The sequence below is a fragment of the Carassius gibelio genome, chromosome B9 (assembly GCF_023724105.1).
Source record: "Carassius gibelio isolate Cgi1373 ecotype wild population from Czech Republic chromosome B9, carGib1.2-hapl.c, whole genome shotgun sequence".
NCBI lineage: Eukaryota > Metazoa > Chordata > Actinopteri > Cypriniformes > Cyprinidae > Carassius > Carassius gibelio.
Window position 1 is genome coordinate 16854206 of NC_068404.1, and position 19732 is coordinate 16873937.

At 37.7% G+C, this 19732-nt stretch overlaps 1 protein-coding gene across 9 annotated transcripts in view; it reads right to left on the reverse strand.

Annotated features, from left to right (window-relative positions):
* Window positions 1-19732, reverse strand: part of LOC127964709 (diacylglycerol kinase beta-like) — a 111368-nt gene that overhangs the window by 13796 nt on the left and 77840 nt on the right. For all 9 annotated transcript variants that reach the window (XM_052565001.1, XM_052564997.1, XM_052565000.1 and 6 more), the window contains 3 exons: window positions 18265-18329; window positions 8793-8883; window positions 7373-7574 (listed from right to left, as the gene is read on the reverse strand). In XM_052565001.1, coding sequence (XP_052420961.1) covers window positions 7373-7574; window positions 8793-8883; window positions 18265-18329 — 358 coding nt within the window. The remainder of the gene's footprint in view (window positions 1-7372; window positions 7575-8792; window positions 8884-18264; window positions 18330-19732) is intronic.

Genomic DNA, 19732 nt, shown 5'->3' on the forward strand with positions numbered 1-19732 from the left:
GCCACCTCTCAGTGTTTACAGAGCACAATCCACCCAGTATCAGCCCATGTTACAGAATGAGCATTCCTGCACTCAGAACTTACTTCTTCTGCAAACTACACTGAGAAATGCTGCTTCTGAACTCTTTTCTAGCATACCTCATTCCTAAGGTGCACTCTTTACTGGCACAAAATCACGAGACTTTCTTCTCTACCACGCTTTACTCTCAGAGTCTTTTCTCTACAAAACTACATCAGTGAGATTTCCAACTGCATGCTTAATTCCAAAGCTTTCTTTAGCATACATTATTCTCAAAAACCTATTATGATCTCTTCTCTGGTAAACTTCATCCCTGAGATCTCATTCACTCCCGACTAGCATATTTTACGATTAAGCTCTTCATACTCAATGCTCTATTCTCCATCTCTGCTTATGTAAACTTTTCTATCATTAATTAGACAAAGATTCGCTATTTTCATCTTACTTAGGGGGGTCATGAACTGAGAAATCAAAATGTCCTTGATCTTTTGACATTTAAGAGCTCATTGTACTGTAAAAACATCCTGTAATTTTCAGAACTCAAAACTTTTTGGAATGTGCCACTCTATGACGTAATAGTGTGGATAAACACCGCCTCCGCAGAAAAAGATTAATGCCTGCCTCTACATCGCTGCCTGTTTAGCCCCGCCCATCAATTCACACATGTAGTGTGAATAACAAGAGAAAACTACTAACTTTTGGGAGTTTTTGCACCGAACTACGTGCGATTTTAGTACCGGACAGCCTTTTTCGAGAACCGAATTAGCTCCTACTCTGGAGCAGGGTCTAACCAGCACAACTGATACTAACCGTAACGTAAGTATACATTGATTGGCCAGACGTGTTCGAAAACGCCCTCACCCGCTAACATACCGTAAACATCGTGTCAATTTATTTAGCAAGTATGATGAACAGTGATAGATGGACGAACGCTGAAGTCAGGCACTTGTAGCAAATGTAGTACTGCCAGTTGCCATTGGACATGCTCATCTATTTAAAAATAAATAGTAATTAAATTCAAGTATGGGTTTAGTTGTTAGGCCTAATTGTACATGTAAAAGGGCTTCCTATAGTTTGAAGCATAAGCTGAGGTAGATTTTTATCTCCAAGAAATTTAAACTATAACTGAATGTATTTAAAGAAATAGCAACTTGTTCAGTAAACCATTAAAAAAAAGAATACAAAGTTTTTCCCCCAATGTACTCAAATCATACCGAACCGTGACGTTAAAACCAAGGTACGTACCAACCACCATATTTGTGTACCGTTACACTACGCTACTTCCTTCTGATCACAACATTAGTAATGAGTGAATGAACTTTCTGTTTAATGAAGTTCCAGACCACGTCAGTAAGAACTTGTTCCTTTGGTCACTTAATTTTACCGCAGATTTGTTTACAAACAAGGCACATTTCAGATTTGCAGAAAGTTTGAAACTAAAAGATGATGATTTGCCAACTGTATATGATCCAACAGTAATTTTGCAACACACAAGTGTGAGTAACTTTTTTAAAATGATGTGATCACTGTTATTACGGTTTCAGATGTACTGAGTATTTATGTGTTTTTAACCAAAATCACTGTAGCGTCCATCTGTGTAGGATATACACAGCTGTTAGCCAATCACAGCAGTTCATGATTCAAAAATGCTCCTTAAAATGGATAGCTCACCCCCCAAAATAAAATTATTGGTAAAAACATTGGTCATCAAACAGTTTTTGTATAAAATATCCCTTTAAGAATGCTCTTATCTTTTTAGATTGTTTTTTTTTTCTTTAGAAAAAAACTTCCAAATTCCTGAATTTTGTTTCTTAAAATAATTAAAAATGACTTGGGAATAAATTAGAATAACACACACTATATGTGTTGATAGATGGGCAGATATATTCTTAAGATTTACCAATGTAAAGTTTTGAATTTAGCGTTCACAATGCAACTTCATGAATAATTTACAATCAGACAAGCCTGTAATTTTATAATGAAAACGGCAGTCAATAAATTTTGGCGCTCTAGCGGTAAGTTAACAGAACTACACGTGTCTTGCAGAAAATCATTGTAGACTTCTCTCTGTTTATGTCTATGATGAATCTCACAGACACTGGGCTACCCCACAGCGGTTCCTACCAGAACCAGTCTAAAATAGTCTGAATAGGGAAACGTACTGTAGGTGTACCGTAGTGATTCGGGATAAGTTTAGAAAAGGTATTCACCATGTACTCGCTTATTATATGAATTTAAAACACAAAAAAGTTTCTGAGTGCAGCTTTAAGAAGAAAAAAAAGTTTTTCTTGAAGAATGTCTTCAGAATTTTTCAACAACTGCACTAAGGAACATTCTTATGAACTTATTCCTTAAGATTTCTGCAGATTGCCTCTGCTCATTTTTCTCAAGCATGTTCCCTACACTAGCTAAAGCTTCAGCCCTGCTCCACTTACACAACATTCTCCTCATGACACACTTGATTCCCATGCTTCTATCCATCTGAGGCGTTCTCATTATGTCAGTATTGTGACATGTCTTAAAACAGCCTCATGCAGCAGCAGACATTTCAGACGCACCGTGATGAGCTCAAATGAACGATAGGTGTTAATTTTAACATTGTCTGGCATTTCATAACTTGTCATGATTCACATACCAGGGTGTTTGTTGTTCAGCGAGAGCCCAAGCGATAGTCTGCCACACTGCTCATGCTCTCCTCATTATCACACACTCACTGTACAGATGCGCTCTGCCTGCACACAGTCCGTTTACTAGCGTTCTGCATGCAAAAGAGCTCGCCAGTCTCCCAACCTCTGTTCCCATGTCATTCGCAAACAAAGCTCGTCTCACAAAGCAGGCCAACAATCACAGCTCTCATGATGCAGATCATGGGAAAGGGCCCCTCGGGCCAGAAACGTCTTCAATGATTTTGAACCCCTGATGGGTGAGAGCCACTCTTCAAATGTCCATCACTCTTGCTAAAGCGAGAGCAAAGCTGTTGAATGGCTTTTTTGGCCACTGATCATGCCACAGTTGAAAGCGTCCCTTCGTCCACTGAGTCACCGTTTTCCCACAATGCTCTTTGGGTGGAGAGTTTCACTTCTATTCCTGTCGTGTGCAACGGGAGTGAGGAAATACAACACAAATCATTCGCTCTGTGTTTACGAGAATCCAAGTGTGTGTTTTATGTGCATGTGTGTGTGTTGCTGTTTGTGGGATGTAACAATGAATGGCCCCAGTGGCCTGAAATAGCCATCAGCAAGAGGCAGTGTGTGGCAAGATCGCTGTGGGAAGGGTGGAGCGGCTTGTGTACGAGCCATAAAGAGAAAGAAAGAGGAGAGTTCAAGTGTGTGGGAAGCAGGTGAAAGGACAAAATGTCCCTCTGTGACCCTGAAATAAAGAGAGGAAAAGGGAACAGGCGATTTGAAATAAGAGATGTGGAGATGCTGTCAGCCACACAAATATGGCTTCATTATTTCAGCTTTTCCTGAAATACACAAACATGGAAAGAAGGCAAAAAATCCTGAACATTCCACCATGACTAATTTTCAGCAGCAATTGACATAATTTCTTCCAAAATGGCCATGAACTGCGATTAGACAGCTTTTGCATATTTTCACATAATCATTTCAAGTTATATTTAACCCATTATTGACCCATAACCCTTTTATGAATCCTGTCACGCACAGAATGTTAAAACTGCAACTCTTCATTGAGGCGTGCTTTAACTACTAGGAAATACAAATATGCAAACTGGGTTCAGTGAGATTTGTATATACATTTATTCAGCGTGGATGCATTCAATTAAAATGGAAATGACAGTTAAGAAATGTACATTGTTAGAAAAGATTCCCATCTCACACAAATGCTGTTCTTTTAAAGGACTGTCCAGAAAAAGATTCTGCACTAGAAGTCTAACAACACCCCTAATGATGCAACAGTCACATGCAGACATCCATTAGGACCTGAGTCATGTGGAAACTGTTGCGTGGAGTGAGTGAGAGGAATTCTCTATTCATATAAACCTCAAAATACACTCCATAGAGAGGTGGAAATGAGGTCATGCTCTTACAGCTGTAAACAGCAAGCCATTTTCACAGAGTGGAACCTGTGCTATCTAAACATGTGGAGTGAGTTGGCATCACCTACATCACCGGTGAGCTTTCAGAAACCCTGTAGCACTCAATCCGTAGAGCTAAATGGAAAAAGACAAATGGCTGAAAACTAACTGACTAACAGAGTGATCACAGTTACTTTGGATGGGATGTGGCCACAGACCTCTACTGTATGTAGTGCTGGTTGAGTATTTGTGCCTGAAGGCCAGTTAAAGATTACTGATATGAGTCACACAGCTCACAGCAGCCCACTCTCTCTCTCTCTCTCCCTCCCTCCCAAACGCTCGTTCTCTTTCCATCCCTGCGCTGTTCCTCAGTTCAGGAGGGCCTGGGGGTCTCCATGGTAACGGGATTCATGTGAGTTCAGTCAGTGGAGTACAGAAGAGCACAGGGAGAGGGACGGGAGAGTTGTAAATGTGAAGAGAACTGAAAATTCATGACGCTGCTCTCGCAGGTCACAGCTGTCATTTACTGACGTCAGCTAAAACAAAACCAAACCGAAACATCTCGAGGGTCTTGCTGCCCACACAATGGTCGTGTTGACTTAAAAGAAGAGGCCATTTATGAAAGCAATGCGAGGCCCGGTTTAGAAAATATCACCGTTTTTCTAAGCATGCACACACACACTCCAGTCCCACTGAATGAAGCTGATCAAAGTGTGTGTCATATAGTGATGGCCGATTCGTGAACGAATCGTTCAATTTAACCGGTTCTTCTTAGTGAACCGGTTGAACCAGTTCACCAAATCGAACTGAATCGTTTGAAACGGTTCACGTCTCCAATAAGCATAAATCCACAAATTACTTAAGCTGTTAACTTTTTTAACGTGACTGACACTCCCTCTGAGTCAGAATAAACCAATATCCCGGGGTAATCCATTTACTCAAACAGTACACTGAATGAAATGCTGTGAAGACCGAACTGAAGATGAACACCGAGCTGAGCCAGATAATGAACGAACACGCCCACTGCTGGAGCAGTTCTCGTTCTCGAGTCAAGAACCGGTTGCTTCAGTTTTCGGATCACCAGTACACTCAACCGAGAATCGTTTCTGTCGGACGCGTCCGATTTGAGAACCGGTGAGCTGATTCTCGTTCTCGAGTCAAGAACCGGTTGCTTCAGTTTTCGGATCACCAGTACACTCAACCGAGAATCGTTTCTGTCGGACGCGTCCGATTTGAGAACCGATGAGCTGATTCTCGTTCTCGAGTCAAGAACCGGTTGCTTCAGTTTTCGGATCACCAGTACACTCAACCGAGAATCGTTTCTGTCGGACGCGTCCGAATTGAGAACCGATGAACTGATGATATTGCGCATGCGTGTAATTTTGTAAGTATTTTGTTAAACATAGGAAAGTGTGATAAAATAACTATATTTTATTTTGATTTTTTTTATTATTTTTTTTTTTTAGATTAATGTTTCCAATCTGTATATTGTAATGTATAGGCCAAATGGGTTTTCAGGGAAGTTGAACAATAATTAAGACTCTTAAGACTCTTATGTTTAATAGGAATAAGGGATGATTTATGAGATATCTGTACTGTATTTGTAGTTAATGATGACACATTCACAAATTGAGTTTGTAGAACATGAACACGAGTAGAGCAGCTGATGACACTGTACTGCAGCACGTGCCGGTTAGAGCGATTCTCGTTCTCGAGTCAAGAACCGGTTGCATCGGTTTTCGGATCATCAGTACACTCAACCGAGAATCGTTTCTGTCGGACGCGTCCGAATTGAGAACCGATGAACTGATGATACTGCGCATGCGCGATTCAGCGTGAAGCCAACTGACTCACAGCATGTCTGAACCGAAGGGATTCTTTTGGTGATTGATTCTGATTCTGTACTAGTAATGTTATGAGCGCGGGTATTTCGAGGGCTTGGATGAAGGGCAATCTGGCGAAACGTAGGCTAAGCTCATTTAATAACAAATACATCGCAATGGATTATGTTTAGTAAGTGGATCATGGTTTCTGCGCTGATGACACCTAATTTATTTACTTTATATCTTCAAGACTTAAATCCTCATATGGACATTATTGCTGTTACTGTATTTAGGTGTTGTTGCAAAACTCAAATGTAAACTTTTCATGATTATGAGATTTTAACTGACTAAAGTTATGATTACTGACTTTATATATTTGAATGTTTGATAGACGTGACGCCATTACGTCGTCGCCAATGACGTCATTACGTCGAACGTGAAAGAACCGATGAACCGGTTTTTTTAACCGGTTTATTGAATTGAACCGTCCGAAATAACCGGTTCGCGGAAAAGAATCGAACTTCCCATCACTAGTGTCATATTTTTCTGGGAAGAGAAGAACTACTGCAAATAAAGTCAAGAGCATCTACATAGGAAGGTTTCTGACTTATAGCATCTTGAGCACCAAATCAGCACATTAGAACATATACAGCTAGTCTTGTATATAACCAACTACCTTCACCTGGGATGTTTAAGAAATATATATGATTATATAAAATGATGACAGAATTTTCATTTCCTTTGGACAAAACACAGGCCTGGTGCTGGAGGCTGATTCACTGCTACCTGAAACAGCTGCTGTTGCTCTGACCTTGGGAGGCACAGTCACATCCGAGCTCTGATCACTGACTGAGACAGCTGATGGTGACGCCGGGGCCCCGGAGGCTGGCGTCACAAGGGCGTTTGTGCTGATTTACCCTCCCTGAAGGACATTTAATGGGGTAGTGACACCAAACTCTAGTGTGGAATCTGGAAAAGCTGGTACTCAGTGAGGCATTGACACAGATAGCGCTATCCCTAAATGACGATTAGCACTGCTAATAGCGCCTCACACTCTGTGAAACGAGCGCAGGAAGTCCCTAAACACAGTGAGACTGAACATCAGTGTAACGAGCAGCCGGAGAGACTCCTGCTCATTAGCCATGGTTAAAAGCTTTCGGCTCCTCCACAGCAGCTGTGAGTCAGAGCTGCACATGAAACGGCTCCACATGGTGCGCTGATGTACCGAAGATGGCCAGTAATTTGACATTTATCAGAAGTGGCAGGAAATCCGAGGTTTCAGTCAATTCGGTCATCAACACTTAAATGTACTACAATGAAACAGCCAGAAGCAACAACTGAATACAAAAGGATAATGTCTCTGCCTTTTATTGCCGTCGATGTGCATGCTTTGGTTTCGTCTCTGCTATATTTGGAAACTTGTAGGTTGTAGGAACGTTTCAGGAGCAACCCAGATCTAATTCAGTGCTTTATGTCCTAAAGTCTGACTCACCTTGCACACAAAACTTGAGCTCCTTGGCATCGGTGACAGTGCTGCCAGTCATTCTCTCTGGCACTTTCTTACTCATGCGATTGTAATTCCGTCTTTTCTTGGTCTCGCCCCACAGGTTTGAGCCCCCGTGCATGCTGGGAATATTGAGCACAGCGATACCCTCCAGAGACGTGCTGCTGAGATCCAAAATGATGCCATCACACTGGGACAGACAGAGGAAAACAAAAAAGAAAATGTTGGAAAAGAGCCTTTTATGTTTACCATGTTTTATTTTATTCTAACATTATAAATGTCTTTGCTGTCACTTTTGATCAATTTAATGAATACTTGCTAAAAAAAAGTATTAATATTATAAAAAAAAAAAAATGAAATGACTCCAAATTATTGAATGGTAATGTAAACTGCATAAAAAAGAGTGACAAAGCATTTAAAGCATTATAAACTGCATTAACTATTAGGAGTGGGGCATCAATAGCAATCGCACCAGAGATGTGTAACTAGTCTAAAAATGCCTGCGGGCGATCCAAAAATAGAAATGCTGTGCAGTATTGTATGATGTCACAGACCACCCTGAATCAAACCAAGGGCGTCAGTACAGTGGAAAAGTACACAAACTTCAAAAGACAAGTGCTGACATGTTTACGACATAATGAGACGCCTCGATCCGTGTGAGATCCCACACAAGAGTGGGAGAAAGAAACTTTCTTTTCCTAAAGCGAATTCCTTGGCTGCTGATGTTTTCATAGCTCTGCTAATTTCATAACCGTTGTGAAACATAACCCTCTTCGGTCTGGATCAACGTTAGTTTACTTAGCAGCCATGTTGGTAATGCGGCCAACTGTATTTTCTTTTCTTTCTTTATTTATCTTTTTGTAAGTAATAGGCATTCAAAGTACAGCTTTTATCTACTTGAGTGCAGAAAAAATGAAATCATGTTTATGCTTTAATAATAACTCATACATTTTGGCTCAAATCAAGCTGAAAATTCTTTAAAAAAGATGACTGCTGATAGGCATTTTTCAATTTCACAAGTGGTTTGTCTTTGCTGCCTTATAATGTCTCTGTCTGGATGGAATATCTAGCACTTTTGATAATGAATGAATCATTTAAAAACTCTTCATTGTCATTGAAAGTCATTACATTCATTATGTACGTCAAACCACAGACACAAACTGGCTAGTGTGAAATTTTGACATGCAGGGAACACTGTCAACAGAGTTCAGATGGATGTCCTGACATGTTCCCTCAACGCTGACCTGAGGTTTACTGCAATAATGAATCGCAGTTTGTTGAAGGAAGTATTCAGTGGACATACTGTCCATATACACAGTCAAAAGACTGTGAATGTGGCTGTATATAATTACAACATTTGCTGTCAAGTAAAACAAGGCACTGTTGAGGATAAATGTCCTGAACTCACCTCCACCTCAATACACTCGTTCAGCTTTTTACAAGTGGCTGAGATGGTCTCTGTGGTGCCAAATTCAAAGTACCACAACTTGTTTTTCATCCTAAAGAGAGAACAAAAATAATTTATTTAAAATGTCATTTAAACAATACATTTTTGGTTGTGATGTTATGTAGAAAGCTCATGAAAACAATTAGGTTATGCATGAATACTTGATCTTTTATGGCTCTGATCAATCAGTAATCTAAAAAAACAGCTGTAATGTATTTACTTATTACAAACCTCAAATGCTAACATGGCAAAAAAAAAATAAAAAAAAAAATAATAATGGGTGAGGATCCTGTCGTAAATGACACCTAGGCATTTAATGTTTTAAGGTGAACTCAGAAGAGTAACTGACAAACGTAAACTTATGTTCAACAAGATTTAAAATGCCACATCTCAAGCTCAGTCATAATGCGAAAAAAAAAGAAAAGATGACTCGGTGTGCAGCTGCTCTATCATTGGAACAACAAACAAGTTCGCGTTTACACACCCCAATGCTTATGCTGGCGTGAAAATAAATATTATGGGATGAACAGAGCATTGGGCTGTCAACGGATTAAACAGACAACTGCTCTCAGATCTAACTTTAAACAAAAAACTTCCAAAAGTACCTCATTTGCAACAACACATAACATAGATTTACAAAAATAGTGTTTTTGTTTAGTTTAGTAGCTGAATCAAGATTTACGGCATCAAATTTACAATTTAATTAGCTAAGGAAAGCATACGGAATGCAATTAAGGTAAATCTACCATCGATTTACACTATACCACACAAAAGTTTGGGGTCAGTAAGATTTTTAAGAAATTAACTACTATTCAGTTAGGACACATTAAATTGATCAAAACTAACATTAAAACATTAAGAAAGATGTTTAATAAATGCAGTTATTTTAAACTTTGGCAACTTTGAAAATAATGTTTTCTAATGTTTTGTTTTTTATGTTATCAAATGTGATACAATTTTTAATGAATTAAAACAGAAAACAGTTATTTTAAATTGTAAAAGTATATTACAATATTACTGTTTCTATTGTATTCTTTTTAATCAAATTAATGCAGCCTTAAAATTTTAAAAGATTACAAAATCTTTCCAACTCTAAATTTTTAAGCATTTGTTACTTAAACAGGTCTAACTCTGTCAAATTAATTTGAATTAAACAAAATGGTATGAGTTGTGCTTTAACAATGCTGTGTCTGTCTCATCTTACCCATTTCAATCTTATTCTTGAAGACATGGCTGGTTACAGTTAGGGCCAGAAAGCCTTTGGGCCAGTTCATTTTGTCACCCTCTGCCCTTCCCCTGGCCTTCTGAAATATTGATACACTACAAGGAAAGCCGAGGCAGACAGGTGTGAGAGGACATGAGTGACAGTGAACTTGGCCTCAGCTTCCATGGAGAAACCAGAGCCACCATCTGCAACCTGAGCACAATCTGACAGTAACACTGAGAGGAGCCAGCTGAGGACAACAGACGCTGCCAATATCAAGGGTAAGACTTTCTGCTTCAGCTCAGTGCTATAAGCCTATAAACAAAGGACTTTATAACACCAGGACCCTATCATTTCTCTCTCTACTGTAAATGTGTTGCATTTTCACTTTGGTTACGAAACAGGGCAATTTACACTCATCAGATGGTGACAACAAGTGACAAGGCCCTGCAAAGGGGTGTTCTGCTGATAATGACAACATTATTGTTTGCATAATAGACAACATGCAATGGGGGCTTCTCCAGGTCCACAAGGGATTGACAGAGAGAAAACATAAGTATCAACTATATAAAGCATGTAATCTGCTGAGGTACAGGATACAAGAGCCACAAGTGTAAGTGAAGTCTGACATCAAATACTGATGGCAACATGCTTATAAATCTATAAAATTCTATATATATTTGTTATATTTGACAAGTCAAATTTAAGTTAAGTGCACTGTAAGAATATTTTTCGAAGTACATTTTATAAGAAAATATTATTTCAGGTTTTCTCCTTCATTTTTGTTTCAAATTTCATGTGTGTAGTTTGTTACTTGCTGGTTCATTGTTTGTGAAATTTACTAGCTATTTCTGAGTGGAAAATGTTTCTAGACCATCTTGTTTTGTTTTTTTTCCAGTCTGCTTTGAAACTACATTTTTTTTTTTTTTTTTTTGATTATTTATTTAACATTTTATATATGATATAAATTAATCAATATTGAACTTTTGAACATAATTATATATGTTATATATTATACATTTATATATTTATATTATGTATATAAATATATACATATATAAATATATAATATATCACATATATATAATTAGTTCATGGGATAGATGCAAAGAAACCCATGCATTGCAAAAATGCATACGGTATCTCAAATGCATTACTGTAAATAATATTACAACAATTAAAACATATTTTAGAAAGACAGGTTTTTTGGAGTGGGATGTTTGAACATGACCTTTATTTGCTCAGTTGTAATACAATGTCATACAACACAATACCATACAATGTGACAAACATAGCAATGTAGAGGTTTGTTGTGATATACCACAACTCGCTTGAAAAGTCTGCTTGTTACTCAAAAAGCGACTGTGTTTTGAAAACAGATGAACCATTGTCACAAGTTGATAGCATTGCTACTGTTTCTTTAAAACTTCATTCTGTCATCCTCTCCCTCAGTTTATACTCCAGCAACTTGCTACCTTCATTCTTTCATATTAAGAGATTATGAGCAGATTTGAGATCACAATTAGAGCCACATTGCAATCTCAACAGGGTCAAGCTGCCTAACCTCATTAGCTAACTTCCATCTGAGAAGCTCTGGAAAAAAAACAATTAGCCACGGGTTTCTCTTTGCATTCCACCCCCAGTTTGATAAATAGGAAAATAAAGTTCTGTTAGCAGCCTGTTACAAAGTTGTCTTCTGGGCTTTGAAGAAAGCTGCAAATACTAAAAGCTGGCATCTTTGGCCATCCAACATAACTGAGCAATCAAACTACATTAAGAGGTCGAATAGATTTGAAATCCTCTTGACTAGACTTGTGCTCAAAATCTGGATCAGCACATAAAAATGTGGATGTTAAGGGTCAGTGAACCTTTAAATTCAACCAACACATTCCTCAAACACAATCACAAACACACACACCCTTCTGGTCATCGGCCCAGATAACCATCTCCCATAATCCCTTCAGAGACTGATGACTTTTTGACCTGCAAGCTCTCTGGCCCTGTATCACTGCACCAATCAGTCACACCACAGCTCAGTCCTTATCCTGCTGATCCCGACTCGGATACAGCCTCTGACTGACAGCTCAAATGGGAGTGAGTTTAAGGACGGGGGTGCTGTAGAGGGAGGAGGGCATTTGGGGGTTAAAGATAAGATGTGATGAACCTCTTGTGATGGGAACAAGAGAAGAAAGACTTCAGTGTGAATATCCCACTGTAATCTGGCCAGGCTGAGCATCATGTCAGACGGATCAATGCGACTCCTTTCCATCAGAACACTCTGATGCAGTTGAGTCTTTCAATCTTTCTTTGTTGTTTCTGGAAAGCCAGACTAATGACACTAATAACATTCATAAAATAATAATTTATATTATAACAATTTAATAATTCAATATAACAGACAGTTAATAATATAACTATTATAATAGCATAAATAATCTTTTTTTATCTAGTTTAAATAATCTTATTATGTAAACACCTCTTACAATTCTGGATCTGAATATTCATTTCTGAAAAGCACTTTGTAGGTAATGTTGTTAGATGTTTATTATTATTATTATTATTATTATTATTATTATTATTATTATTATTATTAATAATAATAATAATAATAATAGTGATATTGTCATTATTATTATTATTATTATTATTATTATATCAACTTTACCCTATCCAATAAAGATCTGGTCATACATGATCTTTTTTATTGTTGTTACTTCTAAAGTCCATTATTGTTGTTACTTCTAAAACAAAATTGATAATGATAATTATATTTATTACAAGTAATAGTAATACTGATTATTATTATTATTATTAATAATATTTTTTTGATAATTTGACATCATTCATAAGATGCTACAACACAAAAGATAATAATAATCATCATCTTTGAATTGCAGCCATATTCTTCATTATTAGTCAATTTTGTTAATCTGACTGGTCACTTCTGGAAAGCACTTTGTGAACAAAGTTTAAGTTGTATAAAATGAAACTGATAATGATGATGATGATTATCATGATAATTATGATTATGATTTTTTTATTATATTAATTCTACAACATTCAAATTATTTTAAACAAAGTTGAAAAAGTTGTATAAATAAAAATATGGATGATAGTAATAATAATAACAATAATAATAATAGTAATTATTGTTATATTAATTTGACAACATAAAAATATTAAGTTAACTTTGACAACATAATAATAGATGGAGAAAAATGATTGTTTTTATAGCAGATAATCTACAGCTAACTCTATGGCTTTGTGTTCTGATTTCAGGTAGCAGTCTGCCTGTGACCTGCTCCACAGCAAGGGTGTGTGTGTGAGTGTGTGTGTGTGTGTGTGTGTGCGTGTGTGTGTGTGTGGGAAGGAGGGTCAGGGCAGGGGGTACGTTCTGTCGGGCTGCTCTATTGGCAGCAGCCAGAGATAGTGAGGAAGGGAAGCGTATATTTATTCCTTCCCATCATGGGCATAGAGCAGCAGGGAACAACAGGTTCCAGAACACAGCCACGCTGGGTTTCTGCTGAGTCCCGGCACACACACATATGTGCACACGGAGGGATTTGCGCACAGGCACACCCACGCACGCATACGGTCCTTGCATTAAAATACACAATGAACTGACCAACACACACACACACACACACACACACAGACACACACACACACACACACATAGAACTCAAAGCACAAACCTAGACATCTTCTTAGGGGTTATGAAACACATGCTCACATGCTGAGCAGACAGACGGCAGCTTGGGTCAGGACCATTTTTGGCCTTTTCCTCTGTCGGTCACGTGATACGGTCTCATCTCATGACATTTATTACGTTAATCAACTCATTTAACCTGGGAAGAAAAAGTTGATCGGAGGCTGGTGGAGATAAAATCAATAAAGAGGTCTTCTTTCTATTCATTTAATAATATCTTCATTTCTATCCAGTATAACATAATGCGGGATTTATGTCCAACTTAAAACCAATGACATTTAAACAATCTAAATCTCTCTTATAAAGACTTGATATATTTGAATCGAAAAGTGACAAGAATAATTCTTACAGAAGTAGCTCACACAAAAATTAAAAGACAACTAAGTCTTTCATATTATTTGTAAAGGGTCTGAAAAGAACACGAGTGTAAAAGATAAAAAATAAAAATAAATGTTTTTTGAACAGCCATAACAGACAAATGTCTTTCAGATTCTGTTTAATGCCATATTTGATTTTTATGGGGCATATGACATGGTTCATAGTAAAAAGGGACATCTACCTTAACTCAAATAGCCCCGAGTGAAAAGCCCAACGTTTTTCACAGATCAATGTGAAAATACAGTAGTCTAACTACATGCTGAGTTACACGCTGATGATCAATCAATGGCTTCTTGAGGCAGAAATAAATGCATTTTAATGCACCCCTACCCCTCACTGACTGCTGCATATAAAGCCTTATCATACTGTAATTCTGATGCATTCATTCAGTCAAGTTCAAATCTTTATCGAGATGAATAATGCAGCTAAGGCGTTTCACAAATTTTACCATAATAACTACTGTAGAGATTTTATGGTGGGTGCCAATACTAAATAAAGAGATTACAAGTCTTCAAGATATTTAATAATATTATTTAGGGATATTATATGTGGGAAAAAATAACAGCACTTGTTAATACTTTAAACACATAATAACAATTTTGAGATCACCTTAAAGGAATAACTCACCAAAATAACTGAAAATTCAGTTTTCATTTTTTTTCTTTGTGCAAAAAAAGTATTCTTGTAGCTTCATACAATTACAGTAGAACCACTGATGCCACACATACTATTTTAATATCTTTAATACCTTTCAGGGCCTTGAACTAATCATGTTTCTGTCTACGCAGGGTCAGAAAGCTCTCAGATTTCATCAGAAATATTTGAATTTGTGTTCCGAAGCTGAATGAACATCTTACCTGTTTGGATCGACATGAAGGTGAGTAATTAATAACAGAACTTTCATTTTTGAACGGTGAACTGTCCCTTTAAAAAAACATTAAAGATATATTTTTTAAATCTACATTTTCAACTGACAATGCTGGCTAATACAAAACAGAATCTTAAAATTCATTTTTATTTTCTTTCATTGTAATTTTTTTATTCTTATCATCATTACTGCAGTCCTTCTCTGTAGCTTATTGCATTTAAAAAGCTAAGCCAATAAACTACTTCAGTGTTTTAGAAACACTGCGAAAGAAAAGGAATAAAGTGTGGGGATGTAATCCACCGTGATATTAGGGGAAACAAGACCCCCCATGAACACTGTGTTCATCCCTGCCTCTCATCTTCTTGCCATTGTTTGCTTGAGAAACTGACTGTCCACAGAGCCGTCATTGTTATTTTAATCGAAAAGACAAAGGCATCTCAGAGGGCTTTTTTCTTTTCTATGGGGCAATTTGACACCTCTTAATCCAAAACTTCCTCTGGCTGCCCCATTGGGAGGAGCGGACACAGAGGCTTGGGTCCATTGTGCATTCGTGGTCATTAGCACCTGGGCTGCTTGGGTTCCCTGATGCAGATCACTGAACACCGAGGTGAGAGAAGTCACACATATTCCCCCCTGTGTATTGCACGTCACTGTGGGAATGCGTGTGGATGTTAACACATGCCACACATATAAACACACCTGAATGGAATTTGCATTAGTTTTTAATGCAGATTTCGCATCATTATGCCGCTCTGAGTGCCAGTTAAAACTAAAAGCACTGTTTGCATAGGAGTGAAGTATAACAGGTGGACTGAAACATGTCACATAAACAGGTTCGATGAGGATAAATCGTGCAACTCCATGGCAACCATCATTTATGTACCATCTGGTGGCACGCTGCCTCTGAGAGTGCGTTCTCAAATCCTAAAAACACTGAGCGCAGACCTCATTAGAAAGCCATAGATTGGCAGATGCACTGGCTGGCTATTCTAAATCTGCAGAACAAAGCAAAGCAGATAAAGCATTTGGTTTGGCAGTCTTTTATATTGTGTTTCTGGGTGACTCACTCTGGGATTAAACACTGAATGATTTAAATGGGCCGAGGACATAATTCCTTTTATTCTTATTTTGGACTCCCCGTCTGTCAGTCATTTAAAGATAAAATGCAGATGAGCCACATTTGACTGAAACTTGCAACTGCAAACCCCGCATTGTGGAGAAACCACAGGATGTTTGGCATCGCACTGCAATCTAGGTGCATGAATTATGAACAACTGAAACATTAACTAGTTAATTCAGCCAGGCAGGTTCCATAATTCAGATCGTGTATGAGTCATTAGGAATTTATTTTTAAAAGTTATTAAAAAAGCTGTACTGCCGTGATGGGTTCTCACTCTAATATGGAAAACTGTCATCCATCTTTATATAATCCCAGCATCCAGCGTTTTACAGCAGCACTCGGTATACAGGACATCATACTGTATATATGACTTCGGTACATGCCACTGTCACTCAAACACTTCTTGTGGAACAGTTTTACAGATTCTATTAGTGGAAAGACAACAGAAAATGCCTAATATGGATTTAAAGAGTGAATAACCTTTTTATGCATTATACTAACTGCATTATACAACAGTAAGTTCTGGTCCCTTAATCTGATTGGCGCTTCAAGAGTGAGTACCAACATACATACTTTTGAGCTGAAATACAGTAACAGTATGATTACAACTTATGAAATTGTAATACGTACAGACTGAAAAAATACAGTGTGATTTAAATTTTTCTATTAAAATATGTTTTCAAAAGCATTTCATTCCTGTGGTCCTATATTTTCAGCAGCCATTACTCCAGTCTTCAGTATCAAATAAATAAATAAATAAATAAATAAAATCATTTGAATATGCTGATTTGCTGCTTAAGAAACATTTATTATTACTTATTACTCATCACCAACTTTTGAAAAAAACTTTGAAACAGCGCATTTATAACATTTATAAAAAAAATATAAAAATGATATATTAAATAATGAGCGGAAGACTGCTTGTCCAATCAACATCTGATTATGCAACCAATCACTAAATCTCAATATTTCTGCTGCCTTATTGAGTTGAATGGCATGGAATGAATGGCAACCTAAAAAGCCTGGAGTCTTACCAAGCAGGACCAATGACGCTTAACAAAAAACTCCCTTCTCTCAGAGTGCTTTGCGGCCAAAGGCTACACAGGCTTATTACAGCATTTCTCAATAGAGGCATCAACCAAGAGAATAGAGAACAGTAGAGAGGACTTGAAAGAGATCCACATCAAAGGGAGCTCAGAACGGCTACTGTAAAGTGCACCAGAGGCTCTAAGGGACTGTTCCTTAAGATAAAACATCATATTTTATGGAGCTGTTAGAGCCGATCCAAAGTGCTGTTCTAGGGTCAGTTTTAGCAGTTACCCTTTTATTGCTGGAAGACTGATGGAGGCTTATTGTAAGCTACAAATTTCTTTGAGCAATGACGATCTCACTGCTATCCTTTCTCATGCTGAATTGTCTCGCTAACATCACCCTGATTCATTCTACCTGTTCAACTCTGCTCCTTACTTCAAATGATCCAATTGAGTGGAGATAATAGTAGAGGATCCAAATTAGACTATATCATTTCTACTTTACCGCTCTAAATGGTCATCTCTAAAGGATACATGACCGGTTTACTTTCCACTGATGAAGACAGGACGCGTTGCATAACATTTAATTAAGAAACTCCATTCAAACTGACTCTACTCAAGCTGTTTCAAAGAAATTGAAACAGTCAGCCGCTCACCATTGTGATAGACCAGACATAGACACAGGCAGCATGTAGAGTGGTGATTCATCAGGGATTTTTTTTTTTTGGCACTAAAAAGAAGTCTTTTTTCGAAGGTCAAATCATAAAACTTCAATTTGAAATGACTTTGATCTCTGGACACAAAAACTGATAAAGAAAAATTTTGGGCTTATATTCATGCCAAGTGTAAATGCATGCTTAGACCAACCAAGTCAAAGATTTTAAAATACAATAAAGGGAAACTTCTTTTAACAGTGAGTATTCAGTGTGGGCATGGCCATACGACATGACTCAGCAGAAACCAAATAAAGTTTGCTCATAATTCGCCATGACTGGTTTAAACAGAACCTATGTTTTAGTTCCTTCTCAGATGTTACATTGTAACGTCTTTCTTCATATGCATTTTTTTTTATGTCAATTTGTCCTCTCTCCATATGCTCCTTCGTGAATGCATGTTCTCTTACCTGCTGTTAAACTTCTCTGGATGTTTCTCCCTCATCAGGTGGAAGCGATGTGCTATTGATGCATCCTGAAAACAGGAAACACAAGTTAAATGCCTCTCTAAGGCTAACATATAAAAGAATGTTTTAAGTCTCTGGCTAATGATCTACAGACAGTGTTGTCAGTCGGCTGAAGGAGCGCACATCCTAAATCAAGTGTTCAGGGCTGAGATGAAACAGCACCTCTGGACCAAACAGAACAGCCATAAAGCTGCTCAGACAAGACCCAGACTATGTAGAGGTGTGGACAAAAACATTGGATTTTCTCTCCAAGACTACTTTTGTGTTTACCCTCATAGAAAACACTAGTGCTGGGGTGCTTCTCAAATTTGGGCTTAAATCAATGTTTTTTTGTTCACAAATCAATTAGTATAATACAGTAATATAGAAAATTTACACTTCACTGCACTTGAATCAAGTGCCATCAATTATATTAGTTCAGTTCTTTGTTTATTTGGAAGAGTTCCTAATAATATAAGTGCATTTCAGCACACTGTTATTTAGAGGTAAAAAAAATCCAAGAAAAGCACACAAACAACATTCTACAAAAAAACATTTATGAAAAAGGGCGAGTAAAGTAGCTGTCTAACAGTGAGCTCTGCTTTTAAGTATAATTGTGAAGGTTAAATGGAGCAATTTGGGAGCTACCGTTTAAAAGTTTGGGGTCAGTGTTTTTATTTATTTATTTAAATATTTGTACTTTTACTGAGTAAGGATGACTTAAACTGATAAAAAATGAAACTTTTAAATTGTTACAAAAAAGTATTTAAAATAAATGCTTTTTTTTTTATTTATCAAATGGGGAAGTCGTGGCCTAGTTGTTTGAGAGTTTGACTCCTAACCCTAAGGTTGTGGGGTTGAGTCTCGGGCTGGCAATAACATGACTTAGGTGCCCTTGAGCAAGGCACTGAACCCCCAATTGCTCTCCGGGTGCCGCAGCATAAATGGCTGCCATTACTCTTTGTGTGTGTTCACAGTGTGTGTGTGTGTGTGTGTGTGTGTGTGTGTTCACTGCTGTGTGTGTGACCTTTGGATGGGTTAAATGCAGAGCATGAATTCCGAGTATGGGTCACCATCCTTGGCTGAATGTCATGCAAACACGTATCAAGTTTTCCACAAAAACATCAACCACCACAAATGTCACTTCATTGACCTTCATCAGGCATAAACAAACAGGCAGTATGATTATTTTTTCCCATTATACCTAATAGGAAACATTTTCCATCGTTTGAACATAATACCATAAAGGGTTAAAGTGGAAACCTTACAGCTTGGCTCAAGTGTATAGTTTATAGACTGATGATTTCAAATTGGTGCTCGAGAGAAGATTTTCTCGCTGGTGCAGTAAAAATAGCCTTCCCTAGAAAAGGAGAGCTGTTTGGTATTAACAGGTCCCTGTTTCACATCATGAGCTCATGTGCAATGGGGGAAG